This window comes from Mesocricetus auratus, unplaced genomic scaffold (assembly GCF_017639785.1).
Source record: "Mesocricetus auratus isolate SY011 unplaced genomic scaffold, BCM_Maur_2.0 Super-Scaffold_6730, whole genome shotgun sequence".
NCBI lineage: Eukaryota > Metazoa > Chordata > Mammalia > Rodentia > Cricetidae > Mesocricetus > Mesocricetus auratus.
The window spans coordinates 25,563,247-25,576,054 of NW_024429184.1; the positions used below are offsets into that span (position 1 = coordinate 25,563,247).

Consider the following 12,808-nt stretch of genomic DNA (forward strand, 5'->3'; position numbering starts at 1 on the left):
TTTTTGGTAAGTGAATTTTTAAAGTCTGAATCTGAAGTAGTCAAGTTATAAATTTCTATATCAAAATGTTTCTGTTGATAAGCCTGTTTAAACCTTGTCTGTTTCTTTGTTTTGTTTTGCTTTTTTGAGACAGTCTCTCTATGTAGCCCTGGATGTCCTAGAACTATAGAACTAGCTCTGTAGACCAGGCTGGCTTCAAATTCAGAGATCCTCCTGCCATTGCCTCCTGAGTGCTGGGATTAAAGATTAAAGATGTGCACCACCACCACCAAGTTGCTAACCTGAATTTAACACCTGAAATCCAACATGACAGAAGGAAAACTCCACTCACACACACACACACACACACACACACACACACAGAGAGAGAGAGAGAGAGAGAGAGAGAGAGAGAGAGAGAGAGAGAGAGAGAGAGAGAGAGAATGAAATTTAAAACAAAAGTGCCAAGGCTTAGTGGTAACAGCCAAAACTTGCATATCCCATGATACCCTTGGTTCGACTTTCCTCATCACCCAAAATCAAAACTACAACAACTAAAAAAAATCAACCCATATTATAATAGCAGAATTTGAAGCAGGGTGTGGTAATGCATGCCTCAGGAGGATGAGACAGGGGAATGAACAACAAATCCAAAACCAGCCTTAATTGTGTGGTAACACCCTATCCTTAGAAACAAAACAACAGAAAGGAAGAAGAAATGGCGGCAGTAAGTTAAGCAATTCTTTCAATTCTGTCTATGGGGTTAGGCATAGATATGAACTCCCCTGGACCAAAATGTCACCCTGAATTGAACAGAGTAGAAAAATTAACAACAAATTAAACAAACAAAAAAACTAGAGGGGTTATTCACTAACAAAAGGTTAAATGCATATTCCTTCTTTCTTGCCATTTTAAAATTTGCATTAATTTATTTGCTTATTTGGGGAGGAGGGGACCACAAGCATGCCATAGCATCCATATGGAGGTCACAGAACACTTGAGGGTGTTGGTTCTCCCCTAGCATCTAGATTTAAGGGTTGATCTCAGGTCAGCAGGCTTTGCTCCAAGTGTCTTCACTTGCTCAGCCTTTCTTTCTTTCTTCTGGTGTTCTTGGCACACGCTTCACTGGACATGAGCTACTTCGCCAGCCCTGCTCTCCTAATGTGTTAGTATCAGTTGTGACCAGCAGAACTCAGGACACACACAGTGACTTTCTCTGCTAAGCAGTACAAGATCCCAATGATTTGGAAAACTATGTATATGGAAGCATGTGGCAATGTTCCATCAGTAAGTACAGTTACCACTATAAATCATTAGCAGAGTACATGCTACTTACATTAGAACTGTAACTATTTAATGAAATATATATTCCATCCTTTGAAAATAAAGGCATACTTCATGTGAATGGTGACAAGTGACACCCACAGATATACCTTTGGTGAAGATGGTTTATCTCTTCATCCTTACGGTTTATCTCCACTCTGGCAGTTTTGATCAGTGCTGAGATATTCTTCTTAAGAGACTGGTTTTCATTTTTTAAGTTCAAGTTCTAAGACACAGATTAATAAGATCTATTAATAGACCAAAAATACAGACTTGTCAGTAATGCTACTTATACTCACTAGTTGTTGTGGGATGAGGTTTTTAAAGATAAAGCTTGCCGGTAGAGTTCATGATGGCCTTGACCTCTCTTGATCCTCCTGCCTCAGCTTCCAGTGTGTGTGTATGGAGATGACAGGTAAATGTGTGTCACCACGCCCAGCTTTCTACTAATTGCTGAATACTACCTAATGCTGGGCATTATACATTTTACCTTAGGCAACTCCGAGAAGCAGCTCTCTAAGAATTGTTTTCCTATTGCTCAGATGCAGAAGCTGAGACTCCCACCTGATAGGAAATTCTTCATATAAATATCAAACTGTAAAAGTAGTAACACAGGTCAGCAAGTTCTTCCTGGACCATTCTACTGAGGTTTTAGTTTTAATAACTAAATACTTAATTTTCATAACTAAGACATGATCAGCTAGGTGTGGTGGTGCACACCTTTAGTCCCAGCACTTAGGAGGCAGAGGCAGGCGGATTCTCTGAGTTGGAAGCCAGCCAGGTCACCCAGTACTACACTGTAAGACCATGTCTCTCAACAAAAAAACAAACAACCATGAAAAAGTGTTAAGCAAGGCTGGGCGTTGGTGGCACACGCCTTTAATCCCAGCACTCGGGTGGCAGACAGGTGAATCTCTGTGAGTTTGAGACCAGCCTAGTCTACAGAGCGAGTTCCAGGACAGACTCCAAAGCAATACAGAGAAACCCTGTCTTGAAAAATAAAAAAAAGTCTTTAAGTATTACCCCATCTAACAAGCTAAATGTACAAAAATGTGTTAGATTTCAAATAAAGATACAAATCTAGAGCTGGTTCAGGGGAAGGAGAATCAAGAAAAACAAGATTTATAAAAAAGTAGACAGAACACTGTCACATTCAATACTTTTGCAGCACAATCACGAGAAGAACTGACAACTGTGACAACGGTGAGTCGACACTTTTTTCTACTAAAAAAAAAACCTAATCCTTGTTTCTCAAAACTGTCCTCTTAGGTGAGTTTTTTACATGCTTTCAGTACAAGCACTCGGAAGGCAGAGACAGGCAAACTTCTGAATTCAGAGTCAGACTGGTCTGCATAGAAAGTTCCAGGATAGCCAGGACTGCACAGTAAGACCACCTCAAACAAAAAAGAACTACCCTCTTTAGGCCAGCCACTTTTAAAATTACCTCCCAACTACCAATCCATCCAACACAGCAATTATGTCAATGTCATTTTAGCTTTTAATAAATTTTCCTATAACTCTTTCATTAATCTAGAAATAATTAAAATAGTAAATTGATAAAAAATATTTTTGGAGTAGAGAGGGATGTATATGGTCAAGGTATACTGTATACATGTATGATTGTCAAAGAATAAATGTAATATTACACACACAGAGATAGAGGGAGAGGGAGAGAGAGAGAGAGAAAGAGAGAGAGAGAGAGAGAGAGAGAGAGAGAGAGAGAGAGAGAGAGAGAGAGAGAGAGAGAGAGAGAGAGAAATAATGTCAGATGCTGAATGTTTAGCTCACAAGATAGAGATCCTGGCCTTGGGTTCAATGTCTAACAAATAAAAGGAAAAAACTTTATAAGCTACCAATACATTATTACCTTAATAATTAATGGCCAAGAAAATAGGGCTGGGGTATACTTCAGTGTTAGAGCACTTACCTTGCATGTACAAAAGCTGGGTACTAATCTTTTTTTTCTCCTTTTTATTTTTTATGTACATTAACGTTTTCTTGCATGTATGTCTGTGTGAGGATGCTGGATCCCCTAAGACTGGAATTACAGACAATTGCGAGCTGCCATATGGCTGCTGGGACTTGAACCAGGGTCCTTTGGAAGAGCAGCCAGTGCTCTTAACCTCTGAGCCATCTCTCCAGCCCTAGTATTAAGCTTTTAAGAAGCTTTTTATAAACTGCCAACACTTCAATTAATTTCAAATTTAGTTATAACTTTTTTTCTTTTAAAAAGAGATAGTCTTACTATGTTACTCAGGCTGGGACTCAACTCCAGGGTTAAATGATCCTCCCACTCCAATCTCCTAAACAGCTAGAACTATACTCATTGATGTCTGTCTGTCTGTCCTGGGAACCAATCTCAGGTTTTTACGTCCTTAAATAAAACATTAACAAAGGGCTGACTGGGAAGATAGGTCAGTTAGTAAAGAGCTAGGCATACAAGCATGAGGATGTAAGTTTGATTCCTCAGAACTCACAGAAAAAGTTATTTTGAGTTGTACATGCTTATAATCTCAGTGCTGGAAAGGTGGAGAGAGTTGGATTCCTGAGGCTTGCTGGCACATAGCCTAGCCTACTTGGTGAGATGCAGGCCAGTGAGAAATGCTGTCCCAAAAGACAAGGCAGATGGTGCCTGAGGAAACACCCAAGGATGACCTGTGGCTTCCACATGTATGTACAAACAAGTGCCCCCACATGCATTCACTCATGTGCACACACACACTCAAACATAAATGTTAACAAGGAAGAAATAACCACGATACCTGTGTCTGTATTTCCTTAAACCTTTTCAACAGCTCTTTCATTTGCACCTGACATTTGCCATATTCTATCTGCAACTGTAAAACACAAAAAGACTAATTTACCTTAAGCGGCAGTTAAAATCTGAGGGGGGGAAAATCAGTGTACACATAGGTTATTTAGACAGATTACATTTGCTTTTGCTGTTGATTGTTTCTCTGTGTCTCCAGATGTAGGTCAGGCTGCTTCATTCTTGATCCTCCTGCCTCAGCCTCCCAAACACTGAGATTATAGGCAAGTGCCACTATATGCTTATCTAGATTATTGGTTTTTAAAGTCCAGCCCATTGATAGTACATTTTGATACTGTTTTCTGAACCTTAATATTCAAATATACAGCTAAAAGAAATTTGTCTCATATTAAATCTTAGGACACTTTAATATAAATAATGAAAAAATACAAAGTTCTATTACAGGGATAGTTTACTAAAGTTTTATATACTCAGATAGTTAAGTTCAGTCAAATAAATTGTAACTGAATTCAGACATTTATTCAGGAAGTATTTCTTGGAAAAAAAAGTCAGAGACAGAAACTCCCTTAAATACTATTAACTTAAGAACTACTTCCTGGGGCTGGAGAGATGGATCAATGGTTAAGAGCATTGACTGCTCCAGTTCCAGGGAGTCTGACACGCTCACAGCCACACATGCAGGCAAAACACCAATGTACATAAAGTAAAAACTCAACTAATCTCTAAACATGGAAAATTTGTTCAACAGTAAGCTCCAGGCTTCTCCTCAGGAGCTACAGAAATAACTGTTCTTAATAACAGTGACAACTCATACGTCATTGTAGGTTGCTTCCTTTGCAGTTCCTTCTTCAGTCAGGATCTCTTCATACAAATCTAAACAGTTTCTGAATGACACGCAGGATCTAGCAGTACTGTCTGAAAACAAACCAAACATGTTAAAATAATTTGTTAGGATTCTTTTGTGAATCAGTTTTAGCAAAACATTTTAGTGAGCATAAAGAATGGTTTGTTGTTTTATATTTTATACATATATAGCATTTTTTTGTGTGTCAGGATTCTCCATATTGAGTCTACTTCAAAAAGCTACATTTCTCCTCACTTGTATTTTATGCAACCTACACTGATTTCATAGATGACAGCAGGGATGCCACATTATATAAAAAGGGTGCTTCAATAAATCCAGTGTGGTAATCATCTATTACAAAACACTGAAAGATCTGATTGTGGAAAAGCTCTAATTGGATAGATGGTCAGACACTCCATTACCATTCTTCTGATTATTTGAAGACACTCACAATAACATTATTCTCTGTGATAGCATAGGCAGGCATGCATATTCAACAGTACCAGTGTCATTTCAATGGTATGAAATATTTTTGCACAAGGACAAATTAAATCTGAGTCCTAGAGGAACAAATCTGTGTGCTAATATATTCTGATCAAGCTTTAGGCCAGAAAGAAATTACCTCAGTGTAATTATCTCAAAGATAAATCATATTATTTCAGAGCTACGAAGTTACTAAGAGCCAATAACAATACGCACAACAAACCAACCAAACAAAATGAAACTGTTTTATGAAATTTACATACCAGAAACAGCACTGTCCAACCCAGCATAAATGTCCAATGAGCCTTCATCATTATTTTTAAGAGGAGAGGCTGCAAAAAATGGCAAAGACTAGTTACAGCAGTGCGCTGTGTAGCCAAGTATATGGTCCTGTGTTTGCTTTTCAGCACTATGAAAACAAAACAAAAAACCAAGAGAAAAAGTTCACAAATACTAAGTGCTCGCTATGTCCCTAGTATTTTGCTATGTTAATTCACTAATACACAGGGAAGAAAAAGTAAATGATTTTATAATCGATATCAAGTAAGGTTAGGGCTATCATTGTGGCAGAGTACATACCTAGCATTTGGATGGTCCTGGTTCTAAACTCCCAGTACCAAAATTTAGAAAGAAGCAAAGAGTAAGTAAATTCAGAAAGACATCTGAGAGTTCTTACCAGGACAGACATCAAATAAACCCGTTCCATCACCATTCTCATCATCTGCTGCCATGGTTCTATATCCTTTTCATAGGTGCCATCTACGGTATTAAGCATAAAGATCCCCACGATTAGAATAGCTTCAACTTACAAAGCAACTTTCAAATTTGAACACACTGAATAATGTCACTTTTTCTCTAAAAAACAAACCTATACATTTATAAAGAAAAGATGCATAGCATTTTTTGGGCAAAAGTCAAAACTAAAAAATGAAACTCAAATTTGTAGGTATAGATAAACCATGCACAAAGAAAATACACTAATCTCATAAAATCAGACAAAATACACTAGTATGTTCAAGACCCTGAATTTGACCCCATCACCACGGGGCAAGGATATCTCAAAATATACATTAACTTTTTACTAAAATAAGAGCCATCAGCACTAAAAACAAACACATATGCACATAACAAGAAATACAAACACTACCCTCTGGCTTCATGGGGAAAAGTCTGACAACTCAGAACCCATGGTGGAAAGAGAACCAACTCCAGCAAGCTGCCCTCTCACCTCCATGAGTGCATTATGGCATGCACATATCTGCCCTCACACAAATACCATACATACAAACACAACAATAATAAACAAAACTTATTAAAAAATAAAGAAGCAGGCCGGGCGGTAGTGGCGCACACCTTTAATCCCAGCACTTGGGAGGCAGAGGCAGGCGGATCTCTGTGAGTTCGAGGCCAGGCAGAGAAACCCTGTCTCGTAAAAACCAAAAAAAAAAAAAAAAAAAAAAAAAAAAAGAAGCATGCAAGCTGGGGTATGGCTTAATGATCGAACATTTGCAAGCATGTATGAAGTTGCAGACTCTATTGTTAGCTCCACACAAAGAAATAAACTAAAGAAATAAAGAAATACACTTGGGGCTCAAAAGACACTCAGAGGGTAAGCACTTGTGCAAGCCTGATAATGCAAGTTCAATCTCAGGAACCCATGTAAAGGCAAGAAAGAACCAACGCTATCAAGTTGTTCTCTGTCCTGCATGTGCTCTCATTAACATGGCATACACATGCTTACATTCTCTCTCTCTCTCTCTCTCTCTCTCTCTCTCTATATATATATATATATATATATACACACACACACATATATGTATGTATGTATATATATGATTTTTAAAAAGAAAAAGACACAAATGCACATACACATATGTACACAAAAAAGCTTTAAAATAATCACAAGAAAAGGCACTCTTTAAAAACCTTTATCTATTGACTAGAGGGTTGTGCATATGTGCCATGGTGTACAGATAATGGAAGTCAGAGGACAATGTTCATGAGTCTATTCTCTCTTACCACCATGTGAATCCTAAGGGCTGAACTCCAGTCATCGGGCTTGGCAACAAGAAAACACACTTTTTTCTTTTTTAACTGCTTTTAGAGGGCTAGTGAGTTGGCTCAGTTATTAAAGATACTTGCTGCCAAGGCTGATGGTCTGTCTATGCTTATTTAACTCCCCAGGACCCACATGGTGCAGAAAAACCAACTACACAACACATATGTGTATGTACTGCATTTAGAGCTAGACATAACGCCATGAACCTGCAATCTGAGCACAGTGGACGCTGAGAGGGAGGACTGCAAGTTTGAAGCCATTTTGGTTGCTACACACAGAAAATCCCAGGTAGTATAGGTGACATGGCAAGACTCTATTTCAAAATAAATAAGCTTTTTTGATTATTTTGTTTTACGAAGACAGAGTTTCTCTGTGTAGCACTGGCTGTCCTGGAACTCACTCTATAGACCAGGCTGGCCTCGAACTCAAGAGATCTACCTGCTTCTGCCTCTCAAGTACTGGGATTAAATGTATACACTACCACTACTCAGTAATAAATAAGGTTTGAGGTGTTTTTTGGTTTTGTTTGTTTTGATATTTCAAGACAGGGTTTCTCTGTGTAAAAGTCCTGGCTGTCCTGGAGAACTCGATTTGTAGACTAGGATGACCTCAATCGAACTCACAGAGATGCACCTGCCTCTGCCTCCCAAGTGCTGAGATTAAAGGCATGTGCCATGACTTCCCGGCAATAAATAAGCTTTTAAATTTGTTTTGAAAAGTTTAAGTTCAGTGGTAATGAAGGAAAGGCAAATGAAGAAAAGAAGTGTTAGGTGCCTAGAGCGTACTGGTAGCCGGGCTTGGAGGCAAAGGCAGGTAATCTTTGTCAGTTACAGGCCAGCCAGGGCTGCACAGTGAGATCCTGCTTGAGAGGAGAGGGGAAGCGGGATGGAGGGAAGAAGGTATAGAGGGAAAAGGAGAGAGAGAGACAGAGAGAGACACACAGACAGACAGATTTTGGCCAGAGTCTGGGAGGGTTTCAAGATCAGAACAGATAAAAAGCAGCCCACCATGACTAAACTGTTCTCATAAACAATATGGTTTATGCCAAACACCTGCATCAGACAAAGCCTGTCTATGACCACAAAACCCCCATTTTAGGCAGTAAGTCTCATATGTCCTTGTAGTCATTTGTAGATATTTAACATATGTGGTCACTAACTGGATCAAAACCTAAATGACTAGGAACTGCCTCAGTGCCTGGGTAGCCACTCTTCAACTTCCAGATGTTGGCAAAAAGACATGTGAATAATGAAAAGAATTCACTGCTCACAGAAATTTACTGTATATGTACAACTTGCACCTCCACAAACAGAAAAAAAAGAGTTTCCTGTGCAAATGTATATTCACGTCAGGCACAAATATACTCTAACTTAGAACGGCCTTATAGAACTGTGTCTCCATCTCAGGAGCAATTGCTACCCACATCCAGAATTTACCCTATTTGACTTCCATCATCATTTTTTTTTTTTTTTTTTTTTTTGGTTTTTCCAGACAGGGTTTCTCTGTATTGTTTTGGAGGCTATCCTGGAACTGGCTTTTAATTCTTACAGTTCTCATTCTAAATAAAGCCAGTTAAGTCTTAACATACCACCTTAGAATCTGTCCCAGACAATTTTCTTCTTATTATATCTTTTAGAATGTACCTATGGCTATCTAGGAGTTGTAAGTTAAGATCATCTTCACTCTCTTTACTTAGGTTTCATTACATTTTCAAGCATGTATATCATTATACCTTGCTGATACTTACACTACCCCCACTCATTCTGTAGCCTGAAGGAAGCCCTGAACTTGTGATCTCCTACCTCAGTCTCTATAGTAGTTTCTATTAGAAGACTAAGACATCAAGCCACGCTTTATCTTCTGTCAAACTTAAAGATGCTGAAGTCTAGTTAAATCTCATATTAGAACTTTACACCACTGGGGATACAGCTCAGTGACAGAGCACTAACTGAGCAAGGGTCTGGGTTCAACCAGCACTGCAAGAATGAGCTATACCACAACAGGACTGACTATCTAGAGTACAGCACAGCAACCCTGAGAAAGAATCTGAGTTTGCACATTGGTCTTTACTCTCTCCATCCTACCTCTCATCTCAACACAGCCAGACTCTGTCTCACAAGGACTGCAGCCTGGTTTTCTTTATATCTGTGAAAAATTAAATGAACATAAAGCAAGCCAGAGCCATTAAATCAGTGAAGATAAAATCTACCCATATGGTGGCTCATAACCATCTGTAACTCCAGTTTCAGAGAATCTGATACCCTCTTCTGGCCTCTGTGGGCACCAAACATACATGCAGTGCACAGACATACATGCACCCACACACAAAGAATAAAAAAAATAATTTTAAAAGACAAGTTAGAATTCCTAATAAATATCCCCAAAAGTACATTTTGCTTTCTATTAACCATTAAATAGGAATCCAGAAATTCAACTAACTACAAATTTTTTAAAGTTTACAAAAAGGTGTGTGTGTGTGTATCTCTATCAGGGGATGGTGAAGGTGGCTTAGTAGTACAACATATACTCTGCAAGTAAAATGTTATGGGTTATGGTCTTAATTCTTTTTTCCCCCCCAAGACAAGGTTTCTCTGTGTAACAGTCTGGCTATCCTAGAACTTGCTTTGTAGACCAGGCTGGCCTTGAACTCAGAGATCCACCTGCCTGTCTCCCAGTGCTAGGATTAAAGGCATGAACTACCACTACCTGGCCTTCTGGTCTCAATTCTTAGCACCAAAAACAAAGCAAAAATTAAGAGAACTTCAACATATCACACTGGAGCAGAAATGACTGTGTATGCAATTTCTAAAGCACTTTGTGTTGTTACCTTCTTAGTGTAGAAAGCAACATGTCAGTCTCATAATTGAAAGTATTACTACTTTGATCATTTTGTTTCCTCCTAGAATGGTGATTATCTTCCCAAATAGAGCAACCACAGAAGACCTTTGTGTACAGATAGCCAATCCTTATCTATCAATGCACTGTAGTCAGCAACAGCTACTATGATAATTTGCTAGAGTGTACATGTGTACCTATGTGGATGGTACATGCATGTATGTACATGTTCATGTGCTACCATGGGGCCAGGTTGGGTATCTTTCTTAATCTCTCTTGACCATATTTTTTAGACAGGGTCTCTGTATTGCTCACTAAATTTGCCAAGACTAGCTGGCCACCAAGTTCCAAGTATCTACCTTTCTCTGCCTTGCCAGCACTCACATTATAGTCTTGTTCACATGGGTTCTAGGGATCTAAACTTACATCCTCATGCTTACTCAGCAAACAATTTATTAACTAAGCTATCTCCCCAGACCCCTAATTTGCTTTCTTAGATGACAGCCTACATAATAACACCTGGGTAAACTAATATACAAGACTGATAGACATTCCCTAATCAAAGTTTTCATTTAGTAATTCTAGGCTTAGAATTGATAATTTTTATTATGGATGCTTAGACTATTTTTAAACTAGTGATGTTGGGGCTAGAGATGGCTAAGAGTACTTACTGCTCTTGCAGAGGACCAGAGTTCAGTTCCCAGCACATACATCAAGTGGTTCACAAGCATCTATAACTCCAGCTCCAGGAGATCTGACACCCTCTGGACTCCTCAGGCACTGACATACTGATACACACATGATGGGGGAAGTCCTTCTGTGTATATGTTGTCTTATTGGTTGATAAAGCACTGTTGGCCAATAAGGAAGCAAGACAGAAGGACTAGGAGTTGAGGAGGATTCTGGGAAATGTAATCAGGAGAGGAGAGTTGCCATGTGATCCCAGGAAGAGAGGACACATCAGGATGGAAAGATAAGCCCCTTATAAAAATATATATTAGTGATTATGGGTTAATAATTAAGTTAGAACTAGCCAATAAGAAACCATAGCAAACGGCAACAGCATTATAATTAATATAGTGTCCCGTGTGTTATTTGGAGGCTAAAGCAATGACAGGACCCAGGTGGGAATCCTGCAACACACACACACACACATACATACACACACACACACACACACAGTTTCAAAATAATAATAAAGTATTTTACACCAGTGTTGTCAAGATGAGCTTCCTATAGAGTAGCTATAAGCACATGTAGCTATTGATACATGAAATATGTACAATAACACTGTGTATATTAGTTTTCTTTTGATGTTTTTTACATGTTACACCAAACAGCAGCTTGAACAACACAAATTATTATAGCTCTGAAAGGGGGAAAAACACCTTACTGGTCTAAAACCAGATGTGATCAGAGCTGCAATTTCTATGGGAGTTGAGGGAGGCTATTTACCTTTTCCAGCTTCTAAAAGTATCTGCATTCCTGGGCTGGAGTCTCCTTTCTCCACCTTCAGAGTCAAAGACCTACCATCCTTCTCCAACCTCTGCTTCCAGAACTACATTTGCATGCTAGCCTCCTGTGTTCTCTCTAGGCCCCATTATCACATGGACATTCCTACCGCCTCTCTTCCTATTTCCTTCTCATCAGAACCTGTGTGACAGATTCTACAGTCCCTTGGATAATGCTCCCCACTTCAAAATCCTTAGTCAGGAGTGGTATGTAGCCCAGTCAGTAGAGTTCTTGCCTAGTTCAAGGCCAGGTTGGATACATGAGACTCTGCCTCAAAGCAAATAAAATCCTTAATCATATCTCTAAAGTCTCTTTTGTCACATATAGTAGGTATGAAAACCATAATGAACCAAATGCAATTGTTTTAAATAATTTAAATAACATGACCAGCAGATACCAGTTAGACCACAAATGACCTGAAAGTAAGGACTGCACTTCATTTACTTAATATATACATATGAACACAAATACTTACTAAAAAAAACAAGGCAATCACTGGCCTCCCAAAAAAGAATAACTAAAGGATCCAGAATATATTTTAAGTTCATAGTTTACTTTTTTAAAAAACAGATTTATTTATGCATTATGTATAGTATTCTGGCTGTATGTAAGCATGCGGTTGCTGGGAATTGAACACAGGACCTCTGGCAGAATAGCCAGTGCTCTTAACCTGTGAGCCGTCTCTCCAACCCCCACAGTTTACTTTTATGATGAATCCATTGGTGTCACTCAAAGCCTACTTAGTCTTATCTACCAAGAAAAACATCCCATCTAAAGGATTTCACAGAGCTATGGCTATTACGAAGTAAGTAACAAAATTATAAATGGCTTTGTGCACTTTCACAACTATATGAGTAATTTCCAAATATTATGAACTTAGATATTACTATCTTATCTTCAACTAATTACATTAACATAAATTATCTCCTTGTATTAACTACTGATGGGGGAGGAGGAGCATAGGACACAGAAGAAAAGGATTGGTAAGAGTAACAGGATGTCT

General features: G+C 38.7%; 1 protein-coding gene across 2 annotated transcripts in view; it reads right to left on the reverse strand.

Moving 5' to 3' along the window:
• The window catches only part of Casp8ap2 (caspase 8 associated protein 2), a 32,039-nt gene that overhangs the window by 15,331 nt on the left and 3,900 nt on the right, over nt 1-12,808 (reverse strand). For both annotated transcript variants that reach the window (XM_040740534.1, XM_040740542.1), the window contains exons 2-6: nt 6,076-6,158; nt 5,663-5,731; nt 4,887-4,987; nt 4,065-4,139; nt 1,413-1,528 (exon numbers count right to left, since the gene is read on the reverse strand). In XM_040740534.1, the coding sequence (XP_040596468.1) occupies nt 1,413-1,528; nt 4,065-4,139; nt 4,887-4,987; nt 5,663-5,731; nt 6,076-6,130 (416 nt within the window). In that variant the 5' untranslated portion in view covers nt 6,131-6,158. The remainder of the gene's footprint in view (nt 1-1,412; nt 1,529-4,064; nt 4,140-4,886; nt 4,988-5,662; nt 5,732-6,075; nt 6,159-12,808) is intronic.